This window comes from Colossoma macropomum, unplaced genomic scaffold (genome assembly GCF_904425465.1).
Source record: "Colossoma macropomum unplaced genomic scaffold, Colossoma_macropomum, whole genome shotgun sequence".
Taxonomy (NCBI): Eukaryota; Metazoa; Chordata; class Actinopteri; order Characiformes; family Serrasalmidae; genus Colossoma; species Colossoma macropomum.
Genome location: NW_023494786.1, coordinates 11394756 through 11416745, shown reverse-complemented (window position 1 = coordinate 11416745; position 21990 = coordinate 11394756). Strand labels below are relative to the sequence as shown.

Genomic DNA, 21990 nt, shown 5'->3' with positions numbered 1-21990 from the left:
ACGAGAGTTTGTCTTTTCTGTATCACTGGGCTGAGACAGGATGAGCTAGTTTGAGTCCACATTTGCTTCCTTAGTCACATTGTCACTGCATCAATGCTATTTTCACTGCTTTTCACACCTTTTCATGTGAGAGAAATGTCTAAGCATACAGCAGATAACAATTCTAGATTCAACACATAGTGCTGAAATACCTTTTATTGATGTGAAATAGCAACAAATGAGCAAGTCCAAAGTGAAAAATATGCTCAGGGAAATCATCCTTAATGAGGGTCTATGGGGCAAGAGCTTAGGCCCACTTACAGAAGATAAAAGCTACATGAAAGAAACTGGCTCTAGAGCCCTCGGGTTCACATGTGAGCTCCTCAGAACAAGAGCCTTGAATGAATAGACTTGCTGTTAGTGAAAAAGACCCCCCCACACACACATACACACCAAACACCCCCAACTTTGTCCCATCCTCACCAGCACGGCCCTGTCTGGCCCCCTCTAAACGGGCACACAGGACACGATTTGGTACCCTGCTAACAAGCCTTACTCTCCACCCTCAGGGGAGGGGCCGAAAAGAGACTGTTTGGTAGGACGACTACAAAATTTGACTTATTTGCAAAGGGGAATTTCATAAATTTTTCTAAATTTCTGCATACTTATTTGATGATGCAAACAGTCATTCAGAGTGGTTTGATGTGAAATGCTATGTTATAGAGAAACTTACAGAATTGTTCAAAGTGGTGGTGATAGGAACCAAAAGTCTGAAGAGTTTAATGCCTCTTAAAGCTACACCAAATGATGTTATTACATAAAATGATAATGAATATGCTGCCTGATGTCAACATGCTTTTAAAATACATTCATGGTGGAGAGGTACACTAGCAACACAGCAAAGAAATCTGAGTCAGATTGTCTACAATTAAAGCTGCACCATCAAAGATTTTGGGGATTTGGAGACCTCTCTGGTGGAAATGTGTAATTGCACACAATGTGAGGAAGAACGTTTTGTAATGTTCTTCAGACTCTGATGATTGCGAGTCCATTGAAAGAGTACTCAAAGAGAACTCGGTCAAAACTTGGTGAAGGACGTGTCTTCCAAAGATGTAAGTGAATGATCTACTATTGTCATCATAGCTTCATCAGAAGCCAGAGCTTCTTTTTGAACTTGTGAGTGTGATGTTAATACATAAAGACCTGTGAGGTATTCTGAAAAACCGCCTGCAAAATCTGACCCAACATTTGTGACTTTTAAATGATTATTTCGGGCTTTGCAGGGTGACTCACAGCAGCGCACGCACACACATATATATACATGTATGTATTGTAGGACATAAGACCTTTAAACTGGAAACTTTGGCTTGTACCAGATATTCACCCTTCTTCAGCTTTAGCACTGCCAAGGTCCATAAGGCCAATGTGGCAACAGTTTGTAACTGATTGAATACTACTGCTTTCCTAAAATGAGGTGATTATTTTATGTTGAATAATGCATAACATGCTAATTATTTCTATACACCTCATTATTTTTATATATGATTAGTTAGTAATACATTTTTAGATACTAATAGCTATAAGTAACCTCCCCTCATTCATTTCTGTCTCAAGCCTGATGGAAATTTGTGTGTGTGTTGTAATTGTGAAAAACAATAAAAAGTTAATCAAAAAAAGGAAAAACAAAAAACATCTTGTGCCTCAACATGATTTCCTTCATTGTGTCCAAACTCCAGCTTTGACTGCCTAATTGAAAGTAAGTTGCATCATTTTTCCACTTTTCCTACATGACATATGACGTGTGACTAACACCTGTTTCCACCGCTGTCCCATGATGTCTGTCTGAGAGCTGATGTCACTGTGCTGCAACTGTTGTTGTTGTTGTTTCTGACATTTCCATGACGTTTAGTCTAAGAAAGGGAGCCAAATTGTGTGACACAGTAAGAGAGAGTTTGAATAAATGCTCTGGGAGCTTCCAGCGTGTCCAATAATGAAACTTAGGCAGCTCAGTGAACATTAGAGAGAAAGAGTGCTACAAAAACAGCAATGGAGCCAAACACTAAAGCAGCTTCTTACTGAGCACATGGTCCATGCGTAGCTAAAGAGTCTCCCCTTTTCAGCTAATCAGAGCTTCAGTGAATGAGGCACAATACAGGGAAAATACATGAGAGCCACCCCTTGCTCACACACACCCACACACACATACACACACACACACACACACACACACACACACACACACACACACACACACAGGCTTTGGCTTTTGTTCTCAGGATAAAAGTCTCCTCCTGTGTTTTTCATCTTCTGAAGATCTCAATCAAGTAAAACCACCCAAATGCCAGTGAAGAAGGTCAGCAGAGCATGAAGAGAGTTCAGAAGGATCAGTGAACTCGCACTGCGAAAAGTCACCTCAAACATAAGAACTATGACCAGCAATCTGTGTTATTTAAGATGTTCACTCATTCACTGTAGGCCTTATAGACTTATATCTAGGATATACACAGTACTGTGCAAAGGCATCTGAGAAAATGATATGTAAGTTTAATGCAATGACTGGAGTGCAGCAAGAGGTCAGGAACCAAACCTGTGTTCTGATATCAAAATCTGACCAATAACTATCAACAACTTTTAAAAAACTGATATGTTTTACCATCTATTCTAATTGCCTTTGAGGTCAGAGAACATCTGGACCACATTTCAGACATGGACATTAATGAGTTCAGCTGGCATATAGCTGCTCTGTAGGACACGATATTGTCCACTAGAGGGCAAAAGATTGTAGAAATTACCCTCTGTTACTCTTGGAGAAAGCCATAACATAATGCAAAACTTCCAAAGACTTTACGAGAGTTCACACACAGCAGGCACTGACAATAACTGTCACTTTACCTTTACTTGATTTAAATAGACTGTACAGTCACTACTTTCAGTCACTCACTGATTTCCAGACTAGAGTGGAAATGAAGAAGTCATTCTCTGGAGCTTATGCACATATGATCTCAGCATCTATAAATATAATGTATTTCTGAGCTGAATGTGTTCGGTGCGTGGAGTGGAGATGATGCCAGACAGGGCTGTCAGCAGCAGCAGTCTAGGGGGAGAAGACAAGAGCCATAACAGCAGAGAGAGAGAGAGAGAGAGAGAGAGAGAGAGAGAGAGAGAGAGAGAGAGAGAGAGAGAGAGAGAGAGAGAGAGAGAGAGAGAGATCACCGCGCTTTGGGTTGCCATTGGCAACCTGTAAAAAAATTGCTGATGGCAGCCTGTAACTCCTGGAGCTGGTGACAGGATTCATTGTGAGGATTTTCCTTCAGAGAAGCTTCTGGCTGCTTTAGGCCTGGTGCATGTGGGAGTCAGTGTGGGCGGCCAGCAAGCTCCACTGCTCATTTCTCTTCCTTGGGAAGAAGCCAGCTTCGGCCATGAGCATGACAAAGACGACAATTACTCTCTCATCCTGCCTTGAGTGAGAGACTTTGGCTTGTTTGGGGGCTCCTGAGCGATTGCCTCTCATCCTCTTGCCTTCATCTAGTGCTGGGTAGAGTGTGAACTGTTCAGTCTTGTTGAGGTAATCTTTTGGTTGAAGAAACTTGCCAAAACCACTGAGGGGGCATCAGAAATAAATCAAGGTACAGAGTAGGAAAGTGTGTGGCTATTCAAAATTATAATGAAAAGCCTGGCTGCCTGTTCATGATCTTATAACCGGAAATGAAAAAGTCCCTGAATATACTGGAATGTCCCATGCTTTAATTGCTAATTTGTGGAGATTACCACAAGCAAAAAATGGAAGAGTAGTGCTTCTGGGGTGGTCTATGCCAAGGTAAGCAGCTGCCTGGGGCCCCTAAGTGCCAAGGGCCCCATAAAAATGCAAATTAAATATACTGTACATGTTGATGTTAGGTAACCTATTATAATATATATAAACAATTAAAAAAAAGCTATTATTTACTGCCATTACAAGTTACTAATTACTTCTCTTAAAATGTAATAGCATTATGTTACTATGTCTTAAAACAGGTAAAAAGATCTGCCAGTATGAGTGAGATATGCCAGTATGTTAACAACAGTGGATGCCAACTGCAGCACCAATACACTGTTTTCAGTGATTACATGTATGTTTCAGGCTTTATCTGATGTATAAGTGCTATGTAGATTAATTAAGTCTTTATACTACACTTCCAGGGCCATTCTACATACTTAAAAAGTAATCTGCACACTACGGCACAGCTCTGGTATGAGCTATGCAGACTATCCAAATTTTCCCCAAAGCCTAACTCAGGGTACAAAAACTAAAAATGAGGGTGAAATCCATAGAACTGGGTCTGTGATTTGCCAGTGTGATGACATGGGGATCACACCTATGTTCCCAGTTCCCTATATTCCCTCAACTCTTGAAATACCTCAACATGATATACCTCAACATGATACTTTATGGAAACCTATGCAAGGGTTCCTAAGGTCATGGTTAGGGTCACCAAAGGTCATGCAACAAGGGTTCCTAAGGTCATGGTTAGGGTCACTAAAGGTCATGCATTGCATGGCAAGTAGACCACTTCAGGTATAAAAAGGTTTAAAAAGAGTACCATGATGTATTGTTTTTCTTTTACTGCTGTTAGTAGTTGTGTAGCCCTTAGCTCACTACTAGAATACTAGCACAGTAAATGGAACAAGTAGTTTACTACATAAAGCCCAGTTTAAATGTAATAAATTGAATGTCATATTATACAGTAAATCACATGTCACCTGAGCTAATGCCCTGGGAACATAGGGATGACTCTGCAACACAATAAGTTAAGTTGGTTAAAAAAAATGGTTTAAAACACAATTTTTTTGTGGTCAGTTGTTGCCTACAGGATTAGATGAGCCTATGTGACTCTACACAGGTTTGTTCACTTGGGGAAACTGAGTGATTCAAAAGACAAATGACCTAACAGCACTCACGTTTTTGGATGGTGATTGTTTTCAAAGTGCTGTGTGGTGACAAAAACCTACTGAGAGTTCAGTGACATACTAGTTATATAACAATACACAACAGACTATGGGTGTGCATAAGCCTTAGTTGTGATTTCATGGAAATATGTCTCCAAAAGATTCTTTTTTATTCTTTGTCTAAGTTAGTGGGATTCAGATAGCGATACTAATGTGTACAGTAAGCCTGCAGAGACACGTTTGTCATACACCCCTAATGAAGTGCCATATGCCTTTGTTTAATTGTGCTCCACAGTGTATGTTCCAATTAACAGCAGATCTGTGTAATGGTTGGGTAAGTATACTTTGTCATGGGAAATTAAGCTCATTATTTACTTTTTTTAACAGGAGAGCACCAGCGGCTACATTTTCACAAAAAGAGAACTGCTAGTGTTCTTTATACATGTTAGAAGTTTATACTAAAATGGATTTTTGTATGCCATAATGAAATAATTCTGTGAGCTTTTTAGAGCTCCAGCACATCAGATTTTAAAGATGAGCAAGTTTGTTGGAGATACACCACTACAAAACCACCAGTCACTTCATTAGATTCACCTGACTTGTTGTACAGTTAGAGACTGAAGGCCTTCTCTTATCATGCACAGTCAGTAGCTGACCACACAGCCGCTCTAGGCTGGATATTTTTGGGTGGAGGACCACTCTCAACCTAGCAGTGAAAAAAACCCAGCAACACCGCTGTGCCTGAAACACTAGTACCAGCACCACACACAATACCATAGCACTACCATGTCAGTGTCACTGCTGTGTTGAGAATAATCCACCCCCCAAATATCTGGATGTTGACTAAGTTACTGTTATTTTATTACCACAGCTTTTTGCAGTTGAAATTAAGTAATGAATATAAGCTCAAAGTGCAGAGTTGAAGGTATTAACATCCAATTCTGGTGAATGTTGTGGGAATTACAACCATTTTCCTCCATAATCTCAATTATTAGGGGCTCAAAAATAATTGGATGATAGGCTGCTCAGAAGTTCCATGGCTAAGCGTGTGTTATTTCTTCATTATTTCCCTTACAATAAGCAGATAAAAGTCTAGTTTTGATTTCAAGTGTTGCATGAAGCGTGGAATCTGTTAACTCTCAATATGATGTCAATGGATTCCAGACTTCATGCAGTCAAAGAATTTGCAACCAAGTATTTAAAAATGACAATTCAATTTATGATTGTTAGTTCGGTGGACTATAGTCTGTAATTGTACACCTATATAACGGTCTATAAAGTAGGTGGGCCTCATAAAGTGGTCAGTGAGTGGAAATGCAGTAATCATGTCTAACTAATGCAACGCACAATCCAATTAATTAAGACAATCTAAGCAAGAAACAAATACATAAATAAATAAGAAAGAATGATGGTTTGTATCCACAAGACCACATTAGAGCACCTTCATGGTACCCCAAAGAAATAAGGCTACAGATCCTCTGTGGTAGTTAATACTGAATCACTGAATGTATTTTCCTATTCAAGACTTCAACTCATTCAGTGCCATTAAATCTGTGATGACAGTGGTTTAGGTTTCTAAGTGTTCCCCTACAGGTACAAGCTGATGAAGTCCATAATGGTTCTACATGGAGCTCTTTCTTTAAAGAGTACATTGATGGCATTAACATTGATTGAAACCGCTGGTTGAGGAGATCATAATTAAACCTCACTCCCTCAGGGCGTGAGGAAACAGGTTAATAGTACTGCAGGCCTGACTGATAGATCCTGAGTAGTAGTACGTAGGGAGCAGCAGCAACGTTTGATGTCAAAGGTTCATTTGACCATGACAAACGATTGGCCAGGCTCATTAGCCAGGTTTCCAGCTGGGAGTCCCCAGCGAGCTCCTCGAGCAGGACTGATGAGAGAGATGCGTGGGTTAATATTTCAGACGCCGCCTCCCACCCAACAAACTGCCTAAGCTTTCGGGCTTCACCTTCTCTCATGAAAGGCCATCAAAAGACTAATGATCCTCAGCGAACAGCGTGAAATCATCTTCTATGCAGGAAAACACATTTCAGAGCTTTTATTCGGTTTGCTGCTGATACAGTGCTTCATTAAACTGTGTACATGCAAAACAATCTTTACAGTCTCTAATAAAACTTACATTCCTAGTCAAATCAATATTCTTACAGTCCTCGAAATACAGTAACTGTGACAATTTCAAAAGAAGGATGGAAAGAAAGAAAGAAAGGAAATCCAGCCATGCTAATTGCTGTTTTGGAAGCTCTGATTTCTTTTTTCATCTGATTCTACAGACTGAGAAGAAAAAGATTAAGATTAAAGGGTGCAAAGCAAACAAATAACAATTTTAACATAAAGTAAAACATTAATTAATAGCAATAAATACATCTCTCTCAATAAATTACACAGCTCATCTCATGATGTCTGCTAAACACGAAAACCTAAATGACTAAAAAAATCCTAAGAACATACTACGTACTACATAATGAAAGCAATCTCTCTAGCATTGAATATCAAATACAAAAGACAACCATGTTGCATAACTTCAAGACTAAAGTTACTTAGAAACCGGACTCAAGCAGTATGTGTTAAAACTCTAAGGGCATTCCTTGTCACTTTCACACCAACATCTGGACTAGGACACGATCAGGAAGAGCACAGATGCATCAAGTGCATGCCCGTGAGATGCAAATGCATGCTGGTTTGGGGCAACTATTCACCCAGACTGGATAAGAAGCAGAAAAGAGAGAGAGCAATAGAGACCGTGAGAGAGACAGCGAGGGAGAGAGAAGGTGTTCAGGTCAGACGAGATATCCAGTCAACGACTACTGCTTTTCTCTACATAAAAAGGTACATCTCTAGAAACAGGGCCAAAAGTCATCGTGCTGTCCACAGAGTGACGCATCCTCACTGCTCCGGCACGGACGTGTCGTCTGTCTCTACTCCTTCTGATCCTCCTGCTGTCCAAACAACAACAGATTTAAAAGGTTTAGTATGGCCTGCTAAATGTCATTCATCATCAAGATTTTACTTAAGGTGAAGCAACGTCTGTCCATGATCTGATTGTAGTGCCTTCTATCTGAAACTTAACAAGCTGTATAAATAATGTCGCTAAAGTGCAATGCAGCTTTAACAAACCAGGAAACCTTAAAACAATCATATTTAATTGTATATATAATTGATCGTTTTAAGCATATTCTTGTTTTGCTTTAATCTTTTTAACTTTTGGCCATATATATATATTATATATATATATAAATATATATATATATATATATATATATATATATTATATATATATATATATATAATCACAAATAAAGAAGGAATTTCGTAAAACTGTAATAATGTGTTAATCATAGTTAAATAATTACATAATTGTTACTTGTGCATTAAAGTGCTACCTTTTGAATTACTAATCATTTACATAATAACATACAAATGCTTGCTTTTCATAAATGTATAATATTTAAGTATACTAAGTAATACAAAACATTTTCATAAACACATGATAAAATGATACCTTCATAATGGGGGTTAAATTATTATTATGATTATTAATGTTCAGAACAGTACATCTTAACCACTTAATATTGGGGTGATTAACTAAGCGTTAAGTAAATAATCACAATTATTATTTAGCACCTTATTAAGCCATGGCCCAAAGTTTTATTAAACACTTCTATAACCTAAGAAAAGCTCCACTAGTTTGCATTAAAGTCCCTGTAATGAATAATAAGCTTTAGTATGTAATAAGCCTGTAATGTTAAGGGGTTATACATAACTGCATTAACTTGACTAAAACGGTAGTAGTTTTTGCTAAATATCTCCAATATTATGTATGCAACAGTAAGACTTTTGAATAATCATTACTGCTATGAAATTCATATTAGACTAGGGAGTTATATAAATTCAGGCATATTCAAGTAATAAATTTAGGTATTTTCAACTCCCTAGTCTACACTGCTGTGTTGAATAATTTGTTCGTCATATCCATAAATATATTGCTGAGGTCTTTGCTGTACATCTCATATTACAAATTTCTGTTCAGCCTATTATGCTCTAATATGTGAATACATACAAGTTTCAAAGTATTATGTACATAGCAGGAAATATGGTTATCCTGATTATTTCCAAATACACCATGATATGCTTTTTAGGCCATATCACCCAACTTAAGTTAGACGCAGGCCTTCATTTTGGTTCTTGCCTCGCTAAGACAGAGCACATTCTCTCAGGCTCATCTCAGTGGTGCAGATGCACCTGAAGATAAAAATAACAGCTCCATACATAAAATGCTTAGCAACCAAGAACTGGGTTGATGTTGCACGACAAAAAAAGGCCTAAATTCCCCGGCCTTCTTCAAAGGTGGGGTACAGCAGACCAGCGCAGCTGAAGGAGAGAAATCTAGGCCTGGTGATGTGAGGGACTGGAAGGACACACTCACTCTCATTGCCTGCCCCACTTTCCACATCAAATGACCAGCTTTTTTCCTTGGTTTCTCCTCAGATTCATCAAAGGACACTAATAGAGAAGTTCAGGTAGAAGTGCAGCTAGACAGAATTTTGCTTGTGGAACATGTTAGACGTGATCTTTTTTTGATCTCTGCTGACTTTTACTGCTGCATCAAAGTGGATTATCTGCATTTCTCTTGATGATACTTAGAGAAATTAATGTTTGGAAGTAATTTGCATGGCAGTTGAGTTAGGGGAGGAGGTTACCCTACATATCTGTAAAACTGTGTGTTTCTAAGTATAAAAAACATCGCTGAGGAGAAATTTGGTAAGAAGAGAAAAACGTATTTGAGCTCTCTTCATATTCGGTTCTGGAAGAAGTGTGGAGGCTTCAGCCACCCACAGTAGCAATTAGATTTGAAAGATTTATGTCTCAGCTAAAACGGAGACAAGCTCAGAATATCACAGATGTGAGGTTTCCTTCTGTAGATGCATTACCTCTCTGATCACTTGCAGTCTAAGGAAAACAGTAACACTGGTTGCAAGTGGTGTTCGTTTTAATGATGATCACAGATCACTTATTCATTCATTAAAAATCACCACATGAAAAGAATCTTAATTGCATGCATTTCACAAGCCTGAGCTCTAATTTATGCCTAAAGATCTTATTAAAGACGCTTGATGGATTTTTAGCTTGCAACCTTTTTCATATGCCTTCTTTTACTCACAGTGATAATTAGCGTAATTACTCAGCAGCACCTCGCCACGTTTGAGTATGTTTGTGCAGTTTCCAATTCCAGACTCTCAGAACACAAGCTGATACTCAAATGTTTGAGGATGCAGAGCCAGTTCTTGGAAACAAAATAAAGAATCGAGGCCAAACGCTTCACATCCTTCGTCGCTTCAAATCTTGCAGCCAAAGTCTTATTTTGGGTGCTGGAATCTGGATCAAGAGTCACACTGAACTGTGTTCCAAAAAAGGAAGCATGATTTGGAGATGGGCGAATTACTGGGCTTATAGAGGTCCAGAGTCTATGGCAGGGGTCATCAAATCTGGTCCTGGAGGCCAACACTGTTTGGTGATTTCCTATTCTTTTGAAGCCAGATGTGATCTCACGGTGTGAATACACACCTGTGGAAAACGTCTTAAACTACTGGTGTTGGATTGTGGCAAAATATACTGCTGACACGAGTACGCCCCCGACCCAAATTCCTCTGGTCCATTTTTAACGTCTGGAGTACAACTGATAAAACTACTAGCAAAGCAAGCTAGCTAGAAACGCAATCGTTAGCTAAAGGAACTTTCCCTTGCAATTAATAATGTTTGTTTTTTACTACGTGTAATGTGGCGTGTGCAATGCTAACTTACATTACATTGATGGGCTAATGACAGACTTGTTGTTCCCACCAACATGTACCCCAAAATTTCTCATGGCTGTCCCCAGATATTCCTGAGACTAGTGATGTCCCTGCTCTACCACACCAATCTAATCTGGTCATTGACTGATGAGCTGATGAGAATCATGTGTGTTTATTCAAGAATATCACCCTACCCTCCCGGACCTGAATCTCCGACCCCTGGTCTACGTCTATGGGAAGTGGGGACAGACACTGACCTGTGTCCCCCTGGCTGCCGTTGAGGGCCTCACCGCTGCTGCTCACCTCCTCGCCAGGCTTCTCGCCTGGCTTCAGCTTCTTCCTGGTCATGTGGCCACGGAAGCCCGCCTGGATCTTGGTGGCTGCCTTGTTGGCCTCTGGGTCATCCAAGGGGATGTCCATGACGTCCTCTTCCTCCTGTGGGTGGCTGCATTCCTCCTGTTCACCAAGACATCCAAGCAGCTATCATTTCAACGACACACAGACGTCGAATGATTTCTGCCTTCACTTGCTTGGTAAACGATTCTGAATGTCTCTAGATGAGCTATCTTCATGTCTTCTGATCTCCAGCCATCTAAGAAGTTGCTGCATTTTCTCGACTCAAAAATAGCAATATTAAAAAATGTTCGCTATTTGCTCCATACCTCCACTAAGGCTTTACGAACAAAGCTATGGAAATGATCCTGAATGTCTTGGGAGAACCTACACTCATAAACCAGTGTGATGGGTTTATCCCAATCTCCAGCCGTCTTAAGCCTTTTCCGTCCCTACCCAGCTGTGTATCTGTCTGTATAGAGCCCAGATTTATTACAGAAGTTCAAATCTCTGGCTCACTTCCCACTTGTACAAAAGAAAGATACTAGTAGACTGTTTTTTTTTCTAATTTTGGAACTAAGAAAAGAACACAGAAAAGTAATTAAGACGTCAAAGTTGGGATCATTTACAGAAAGAAGATTAGAATTACTTAACCGTTCTGAGGCTAAAAACATACGCTTTATAATTCCCGGAAAAGGAGGACACACAGCTGTCCTAGTCTTCAGGCTGTGTGTTGGTGGGATTTGGCTGGATCACGCTGGGTGTTTATGAGGCTCTGAATGTGTGAACCCATGCTTTTCTCCCACTGAGCCCATCTCAGCACATGTAAAGGCAGTGAGCAGTGGCTGGCGGGGTTGAAACAGAGCCTGTGTAAGGTTGAAGAGTGTAGCCTACATGTCGCTGTGAAACCCCTCCATGTAGGAGTGTGACCACCCACTGAAGCAAGAATTAATCAGCTCCTTTTCTGTTTGCTGAACATCCTGACATGTCTTCTCCCATATCATGGCCAAAGGCAGAGGTGTTGTACAGGCTTTAGTCCTTAAATAAACATCCCTACATTTTACTTGCTGGTTGTATAATTTAGCTTATGCAGTTAGTGTCAAGGAAATATAGTGACCAGAGACTTGCAATGCATGCATTGTTACAACTATTATGATCACATGTAGACACAAGCTGATTTGTCCAGATTTTCTGAATGTAAAATTTCTCTATACTTTTTTGAAGAAGGACAAAGCATTCATTCTTTAAAGCATGGTCCACTGTTACAGCTCAAATAACTCAAAAGATAACCATTACGGCATGGCCAGAACTGAGTGGGTCCCTTGTGGCCGTGCACCTAAGGTGCTCCAACTACCTGCCACCTGCTCTCCCATTTACGAGGAAAGAAGTTGCGCTTGAGCTTCTGCTATGCAGACTTTGCCAAGAGTGCTTTCAGGCATGCTCATCAAGAAAGCGTACAGTAAAAGTTACAGTAAGAGAAACATCTTCTACTCAAAGCACAAGACATTCTGAGAACTCCTTTGAGATCCGCAGTATATTAGTGTATTCTACTGGACGGCTTGTGTAAAATGTAGGCAGTACTTACGATATGGCAATCCATGACGCACAATAGCAGATGGCGATAAACGTGTTCGTGTATTGTGCTAATCGCAATGGGTCGTAAACCTCTTGGCACTGCGAGTGTCTCGAACAAGCCCGTCTCTCTTTCAGCTATGCTTATTATTCTCAATCTGAGGGCGGGTGGAAAGGGAGGAGAGGGAGAGAGGGAGGGGAGGAGAGAAAAGGGAGGGAGAGAGAGACATAGAGGGACAGAAGGAAGGAGGTGAGAGAGAGCGGGAAGGAAGGAGAGAGAGCATGAGAAAGAGAGAGAGGGGGGCACCAGCAGCATATGCATCTATGGAAAAGCTACCCAAGAGATTTTTGCTGTTCACAAATGACTAAGTCTACTGTGCCAATTACAACTCTACTTTCATTCTGAGTTGACTGAAATGTCTTGTGTTCCAAGGTTTTCAGTCTAAAGCACTATTTCACAGTGGTGTCATGAATAAAAAAGTATAGCGATCGACACCATGGTGCTTGTAAAACCTAAGAGAGGAAGGAAAAATCAAAACACCCAAAAAACAACAGAAAAAAGTCCTCGCATATCTCCTGTACTGGTGCTAAAAAAATGCTGAAAGTATGTCCTTCTTGTCTGTTAAGACTCTTCTTCCTCTGCTAAACTGCATTCTGCCAAGATGCTGCATCAAATCAATTTGTAATGTTTAGCATTACAGCTTGCCTCCAATTAGCTTCAACCAACAAGCTTGTGGAAAAAAACAGAAGCCAGAATGATCTCAATACATTTACAAGTATGAAAACTAAATATGTCTTCAGAATATCTCAGAAGACGAGAAGAGCAGATTACTTTACGACTGTGTCAGAGATTGATGATTGCCATGAATATTGCACCTGAAAATAGTAACTACATCATTTCCTGCTTTTCCTAAAATGTAAAAGTCATTGGACATGATATAGGTCAGGTTAGATGACCTACATTAGAGAGACAGAGAGTTAGAAAGAGGAAGAGAGAGAGAGAGAGAGGGAGAGAGAGAGAGAGAGAAACTACACCTCACAGATCTAATTACCCCTGTAGAACTTAACGCACAGCACTGAACTGTCAAGATGGGCTTCCATGACAGACGTCTCTTTCTGTGATGTGAGGTATCTACTGTAAAACGTAAAATGAATCCACCCTGAGATAAAGCAGGAGAGAATGGTTGGTAACATGTTTCCATGGAAACACTCTCATAAATCTTTCTCCTCCAAACTTCCTTTTACAAGAACCATATAGAAATGTTTCTGACATTTTTGTGCCAGTATCAGACACCCCTGATTTTTTTAGGTTGAATTTACTCGGATGAGTCTATTTCACTGAGAATGATATCTGTTTTAAGAGCAACGTGTAGCTTAACAGTTTGTGCTCTGCATCTGAACGATACAGTCTGTTACCCAGAAGCTGAACTATTTCAGGGGCATCTTCAATCACGCTCCTCTAGAGACCAGAATAGAGGCACTGCACCTCGTTGTTGATCAGAGTCGTCCTTGAGGTTTTTATTTTTACATGCTAACATGGGACAAAAATGGGAATGTCCTAAATCCGGGATAAGGGGGTCTCTTACATCAGAACATTTTCTGTTGACCAAAAATATTTTTCCAGATTCAGATCAAACATTACTATTCATCCTAATTCTCCTCACCTGTTGGTCACTCTTGCTTTCTGCATTCTCCATCTCCTTGTCCTCACTTTCCTGGCTGATGTCCTGCTGGTGGTTAGACTGTTCTTCTTGGTCTATATCTGTCTCAGGTTCTTCACTCTTCAGCCCTTGTGAATCTGCAAGGATGACCTCAGTCTCCTCAGGTATAGGACTGTGAGAAGCTCCTTCAACTTCTTGAGTGCTTGTATTGCCAAACAAATGGTCTTCCTTCATCTCAGTCCCACTGATGCCATTATCTTCTTGATCATCACTTCCAGTGGGGTCCTCAGACTCAGGTAATTCCTGCTGAGATATTCTTACATCATCTTCTTTCATTTCCTCAGTGGAAGTGCCAATGAGACTAGTGTTACTCTCCAAAGCTTCCGACTTCTCCACTGGAGCATCAGAGCTGCTTTGAAGAAGAAGATCAGTCTCCTCGTCATTACTCTTCACATCTTCTTCCATCTCAAAGGCACCCTGATGGGGATCAGTGCTCATAACTCCATCAGCAATGACTTCACTTTTGTCGACACAGTCACAATCATCATCATTTTCAGAAGCTATGTTTACAAAATGCTCAATTTCTGCACTAGCAATGTTGCTATTGTCCTTTTCCAGACTTGATAAGGACTCATCCATGGCCTCCGTTTCTGCCAAAGCATCCTTTGGTTCCTGGTTTTCAGTTTCCAGATCTGTACTTGTTTCATCAAAAGTGGTCATCCCTTCTGGAACAGTGATGCTTTCTGCTGCTTTGTTTAAACTGAACTGCTCAACATGACTATTTTCTCCCTCAGGTTCTTCAAACAAAGCATCAGTCATTTCAGAAAGAGTGTTCTGAGCTTCTTCAGAAAGGTCATCAATTTCTTTCTCTTCCTCCACTGGGACAGCAACTGCTTTTTCATTGTTTGAGAAGTCATTTAACTCTTCAGCAGCATCCTGCTCAGTATGTGCTGGGGACTCATAGCCAGTCAGAGTCAGTTTATCATGGGTATACAGGACATCTTGAGATTCAGACAGTTCTTCCTCGCCGAGGACAGAAACTCCAGTAAGACTCGCATCAATCATATCTCTGCTGCTCTCAGTGTCTTCTTTTACAGGATCATCTTCCTGCAAAGTAGACTGCAGCTCTTCAGCACATACATATACATCCGCAAGACCACGATATGAGGACAGAGGTGTAGGCTCAAGTTCTTTATCTGCTGTTTCTTTTTCTTCATCAACCTCACCAGTTTCTCCTTGCTCCTTGATCTCCACGTCTTGAAGTTCTTCAGCACATATATCAACATCAGCAGTTCCTCTGTATGAAATCTCTGCAGTGAGTCCAGGATCAGTTTCACCTGATTGATCATCTACTTTATTATCAAGCTCATTGCTTTGCTGTGGCTCCAGCTTTTCTTCATCTTTAGAGGCATCAGGGGTCTCAGATGAAGGTGAGGAGCTCTGAGCTGGCTGGATAATTGGATCCCCATTTTCTAAAGATTCAGCCTGATCAGCTTTGTCTCTGAAAGTTGACATTTACATATAAGGACAATTAAGTGGCAATTAAGGGTGACTCATAATGTAGGCTAAATTGAAGCAACCGTCACAGTGATAAATTACTGGCGGTGTACTGTAGATGTAGATCTCTGTTCTGGCGCTCTAATCAATCCTCTGAAGCAGCTCTTCTTATCTAATGCATGACTAAAGATCTTTCTTGTCAAGAGTAAGCTTAACTGATGCGCTCCATTTCCACACAATGCAAGGCCCCATTTCCAAAAAAGTTGGGACACTGTGCAAAATGTGAATAAAAATAGAATGCAATGATATGAAAATCATTTAAATCCTATATTTAACATCATAACTGTCGAAACTGAGAAATTTTATTATTTTTGACAAATGTAAGCCTATTTTGAATTTGATGCCAACATTGTGTTCCAAAAAAGTTGGGACGGGGTCATGTTTACCACTGTGTTGTGATAACAAGCCGGACGGCCCCTTTCCTCTTTAGCTCGGAGGACGCGGCATCCACGATTTGCATGGTACAGTTTTAACTTGCATTTGTGGATACAGTAATGAACTGTGTTCATAGACAATGGTTTTCAGAAGTGTTCGTGAGCCCATGCAATGTTTCTACTATAGAATCATGTCTATTTTTAATGCAGAGCTGCCTGAGGACCACATCAGTAATGGCCAGCCAGTAATGGTTTTCGGCCTTGTCCCTTTCATACAGAGATTTTTCTAGATCCTCTAAATCTTTTAATGACATTATGTACTGTAGATAAAGAAATACCCAAGTTATTTTGTTATTTTATGTTGAGAAACATTCTTGAATTGTTGCACTATTTGCCGTGTTTTTTTTAGCACTACACAACTTTACCCTTTTTTTGTTGACCCGGACCCGCCTTTTAAACATGTTGATGGCATTAAATTTGAAATGGGCATATATTTTAAAAAAAAACATACAATTTCTCAGTTTAAACATTTGATATGTTGCCTTTGTACTATTTTCAACTGATATAGAGTTTAAATGATCTGCACATCATTGCATTTTGTTTTAATTTATATTTTGCATAGTGTCCCAACTTTTTTGCAAACGGGGTTGAAAAACATGCTACATTTCAGATGAGGCTGTAAAATGCAGGGAATATCACACACGACCAGAATAACCAAAACAATGGATGAGTAAAATCCAGAATTATTTCACCTTTTATTCTACATTCTGTCTATCTCCCTGTCCTTCCTCCTTTTTAATCAAGTGAAATCAGAAAACAGATGGATGCAGCCTTGCTAATCTGATACATTTTGCAGGGAGAAATCAGACTCACTCATTCACAGAGCTCCCAGTTGCTGTGGCTGAGCTGGAGTTTCCTTGGTTTGCTGTATTCTGTTTGAGGAAGAATAAATAACCAAAGCCTGAACGAGATTATATATAAAGGTCAAATTAAACATTTTGTCTTCAACCTCCAACATTTTTATTTCATGTACTGAAATGTATCTATGTACAGACTCAAGTTACCTTGAAAGTATGATTGTTGTAGAACCTGTCCTCCAGCCGGGCACCCCATTCAGCTGGATCAAGGCCACTTTCTACAAAAAAGAAATTGCATATTCATCACAAAGGCAAACAAGGAAAATTACACATTAATGTAAAGATATCTTCAGGCTCAAATAAACCTAGAAGGAGATAAGGAACTGTCTCGTGTAAATAAAAAGTACTAAATAAGAATGATATCTTCACATGGCATCAAAGTGTTCTTAAAGGTTGAACAAGTAAATGTAGAGTATTTATTGCCAGAAGACTTACAGACTGTACAGTGAAGTTTTTTTGTCAGGATTTGGTAAGCCTAACTTCTCAATCGTAGATAAAACACAAATGACACCACTTCATGTTGACAGTGGGCCATTTCTTTGGTCTTTGTATCCTAATTCTTTTAAATGGGAATTCCACCAGTTTTTGTTTTGATGTGAATTGCTCTTTTTTTGGATAAACTTCAGGAAAATTCACAAATGTTAGGTGATAGGAACCAGACGTCTATAGCATTTAATTCTTCAATAAGCTATGTCAAGTTATTACATGAAATGATTACAAATACATTGACTGATGCCTGAGAGCTCATTTTACAATCATTTTGAGAGAAGTTCTGGCCTAAAATACTTTTGGTAAAATCCATACATGACAAAGAGGTATATGTAGAGTGTCATTAGGCAAAACAGAACCCAAGATAAGTTATTTTTTTGGATTTACCATTTAAGAACTATGTTTATTTTATGCCTGTCAACATTACATATAAAAACTCAGAACACAGTGTAGGTTTACTGGTTGTTTTGCATAATAAATAAAATGACACTGAATTACTTTGTTTACATCTCAGCCATTGAATTATACAAAATTTTTTAAAAATTGGTGGAATTCCCCTTTAAAGCCATGGGTTTACCGATACTACTGACACATTATTAACCTGTAACTTTTACTTTTAGTTTAAATAAAATGGAAACCAAATAAAATAAATGACATCCTGAATGAAACATGTAAATCTATATAATGTTATTAAGAAGACTGCGTCTTAAATAAACCGCATTTTTGAACCATGTAACCAAGGTTTTCACTTATTCACATCAGAAAATGGAGTAAAATTACCCTCTCTTTGTTTGAGAAGTGCTGTGAAGTACACAGCAGCAAAGGTGGGGATGTCTTCAGGCTGTTCTCTCAGCACTTCTCTAGCAAGGCCCTCCAGAATATTTCCAAAGCCACGTGGAACACGAAGGTTGGTGTTGGAGAAAGGTACAGACATTTCTGCATCTAACACTCAGGACAACTAATATAAACAAGTAGGTTTCAGTCACAAATGGGTCACAACAATTAGCCACGTGAGTTGGATATTTACCTTGCCTTCCTAGAGACCATCTCAGTTTTTTTAAATAGCCCATATCTGACATTGTTCTTGCATTTTATTTTTCCCGTGAGGTCGACTTATAATGTTTGTGTAGGTTAATGTACCACTTCCACCCTCCATACACTCTCAGAAAAACAAGGTAAGAAACTGTCACTGGGGCAGTAGCCCTCTTGTCACCGGGGAGGGTCCCTTCAAGGGTACATCTCAGTACCTTTAGTCAGGGAACATAATTATACAGTAATCCACTGAAATTATATATTCTAAGCTGTATTGACTCCACACACTACCGTCTCGTCTCCAGGTTCTTTATTTTATTGTTCTGTTTTTAAACTTTAGGTTATGAAAAAGTTCAAACAGGCACATTTCCTCTGGGAAACACTTACGTAAGGTACGCCTTGTATTGTGTCTCATTCCAAAAAAAAAGCATTCTGGACTGAAACATTCCTTATAACATGAGCGTGAATAGGTAGAGCTTAACTGCTGAAGTGGCAACATAAAACAATGAATTTAAAATTAGCTGTTTTTCTTTCAGTTTAATTTCAGTATATATGGACTGCATGGACTGGGGAGAGAATGGTGTATTTTAAAATGTTAACAATTCCAAACTATTAAAAACATTTTGATCATTTTATGAAAAACAAAAACAAAAAAGCAAGGAAAATTTATCAATTCTGTTTGATGATATGAGACCTTCACCAATGTAACAGCTTCTATTATTAACAGAGTAGCAGCACTCACATTGTTTTTATCGCTGGATAGTTAAACCCTTTAAAGGGGAATTCCACTGATTTTTTCATACATTTCTGCATAATTAAACGGTTAAGATGTAAACAAAGTCATTCACGGTGGTTTACCGTGAAATGCTCTGTTAAAGAGAAACAAATGGCTGAGAGTCAGATTTCTTCACAGTGGTGGTGATAGGAACCAGATGTCTGAAGTGTTTAATGCTTTTAAGAGCTCCCTCACACAAAATTATTCAAAAAAGTTTGATAGTTTTGAGTTTATGTTTTGGCCTACAATATACTTTAAATACATTTATGGCAGTGAGACATGCAGTAGCCAAAGAACAGTTTTTACAGATTAACTGCTATTTCACCATACATTACATATAACAACTCATAACATGTGTAGGTTCATTGGTCATTTTGAATAGTAATAATATGGCTATATTTGCAGACATCACAGTCCCTGGTTACTATCAACACCATTGTAAACAAACCTGAGTACATAGTAAACAAACCTGAGTATGTAGCTCAAGTTTCTCTAAAATGTAGCATTTCTCAATAAATGATCGGAATCTGATTGTTTACATCTCAATGACTGAATTCTGCAGAAATTTGGCGTAAAATTGGTGAAATTGGTGAAATTCCACTCAGTATCCCTGATACTTCAAGGTACTGGCACTTAGGAATTTGAGAGAAAACATTTAGCATCTAAAATCTGATTATTAATCTGGGATGTTTAGTGTGGGGGAATGAAATTGCCTCTCACTATCAAAGTCTAGACTGTTAATCTGATGATATAGCCTCACTAAATGCTTCTCACTCTTTGGATGAACACTGGATGAACATATGAACCAAATGCATGTCTTCCAATAAAACTCTTGAAGCCTGGGGCCATGCTAAGGTGTTAACAACACACCAGACACCACAATTTTAGAGAAGTAGTCAGCTCACGGAAAATGGATTTGTTTAATAAACATTTAAGACAGTGTCCCTAGAATAAACCAGAAACATTTTAGCTAGCAAAATCTCAGACTGTTATGGAGCCCATAAGGCACATGTGTCAGGATCCAGTCCTTGCAGGCCAAAACACTGCAGACTTCAGCACACTGCCTTATTAAACACACCTAATTCAGCTCATCAGCTAATTAGCAAGGCCTTCATGAACTGAATTCAGAACGTTAGATGAAGGTAAACACTAATCTCTGCAACACTTTGGCCCAGAAGGTCCCCAGTTTGACATCTCTTCCCCAAGGTGACATGGGGATTATTTTTTAAGGTGTGACCACAAATTACTATATTGAGGTCACAAATGAAAATTTTGAGGCCACGAGTTACATGCAGTACATGTGGTCTCAATCTAGCTATTTGTGGCTTCAATACATTTTTTGTGGCTTCAATATAGTAACGGATGGCCTCATAATAGTAAATTATGGCCTCTATCTAGTAATTTGTGGCCTCAATATAGTAAATTGTGGTCTCAATAGTAACTCGTAGCCTCAATATTAACTAGTGGCCACGCCTTATTAAAGATAGTCACCATGCCACCTTAGGGGCTCCGTAGATTGACTGATGTTAGCATTCTTAGCTAGTGTTAGCTAGCTAACATTCGGAGGTAAAAGGTCGACATTATGTGCCGGTTATAACGGTAATTTAGAGCTGCAAAGCACCTGATTTAACTGAACCACAGGTTTTCCCGATAGCCTGAATTATACGCGAATACTATATTATTGTATTTTTACATAAGATGCAGACCTTAAGACCTCTGCAGTGTGTTCAGGTAACTTACAGCTGTAAATCCAGGATAATTTAGGTCTATAGCTGCATTTTTAAGGTGCGCTCAAAACACTCCGAATGATATAACTGTTAGTCTTGATTTGGTTTATCTCTAAACTTGTTGAATAATCATATATTTCCCCACAGTAACACTTTAACTGAGACATTTGAGCTCTTTTCTCTTCTTACCGTGTCGGCTTGAAACAAGTTGTTGTCAGGCGTTGCTAAGCAACTCAGTCACAGCCTTTCGAAGTACGGAAAGCGAAGAGGGCCAAACTTGTGTCATGTCGATACTCATTGTTATGTATATGGCAATTTGGACAGAGGAGAAAAGGAGGGACTGAAGGAAAAAAAGCTCAGATCGAAACCAATCTTGTTTAATTACACATCAATATTTTAAAAAGGCATCAGGAAAAATAAAAAACAGAAGACATATTAAACCAAACCCCCCCCCAACTCCAAAATACAACCAAAACACAGAAGTATCAGATCTTATATTTTCAGTATTTAGTTTGTCCACCCTTCGCCTTTATTACAGTTTCCAGTTCTGGAAAGAAACACTTGTGGATTTTTTTTCATACCTGAATAAAGAGTAGAGCTTGATTCTACTATCTGATTGTAAATAAATAAAAATAAATGAGACGGTGGTCTTTTTACTAGCTAAGCACTGTATTTCTTCATAAGATTAATTCTAGGACAGAAAGAACAAATACAGAAGCAACAAAAACAATTTCATAATTAAAACAAGTTGCTCATGTTCTTTAATGTACTAACTAAGTGCCTCGGTCGAATAGGTGATGATGGCATACTCTGAGGTTGTACTTAATTTCCTGCT

At 39.1% G+C, this 21990-nt stretch overlaps 1 protein-coding gene across 1 annotated transcript; it reads right to left on the bottom strand.

The window, feature by feature from the left end:
* Positions 1 to 6952: 6952 nt before the first annotated feature.
* spa17 (sperm autoantigenic protein 17) lies at positions 6953 to 21381 on the bottom strand. Its single transcript, XM_036596800.1, has 9 exons — positions 21345 to 21381; positions 18402 to 18579; positions 17280 to 17350; positions 17089 to 17147; positions 14261 to 15785; positions 14030 to 14082; positions 12637 to 12781; positions 10976 to 11174; positions 6953 to 7865 (listed from the first exon to the last, which is right to left on the bottom strand). Exons 2-9 carry the CDS (start codon positions 18553 to 18555, stop codon positions 7813 to 7815), a joined length of 2259 nt encoding a protein of 752 aa, XP_036452693.1. The 5' UTR covers positions 18556 to 18579; positions 21345 to 21381; the 3' UTR covers positions 6953 to 7812.
* Positions 21382 to 21990: the final 609 nt, after the last annotated feature.

What these genes read in the sequence shown, in the direction of transcription:
- spa17 (XM_036596800.1), bottom strand. Translation starts at nt 18,555, where the DNA reads ATGTCTGTACCTTTCTCCAACACCAACCTTCGTGTTCCACGTGGCTTT. An exon ending in ACTTCTCAAACAAAGAGAGG is followed by an intron (nt 17,351 to 18,401) that starts GTAATTTTACTC and finishes TCTTTTTTGTAG; the next exon opens with AAAGTGGCCTTGATCCAGCT. An exon ending in CAGCTTCTGGGTAACAGACT is followed by an intron (nt 12,782 to 14,029) that starts GTATCGTTCAGA and finishes ACCCGCCCTCAG; the next exon opens with ATTGAGAATAATAAGCATAG.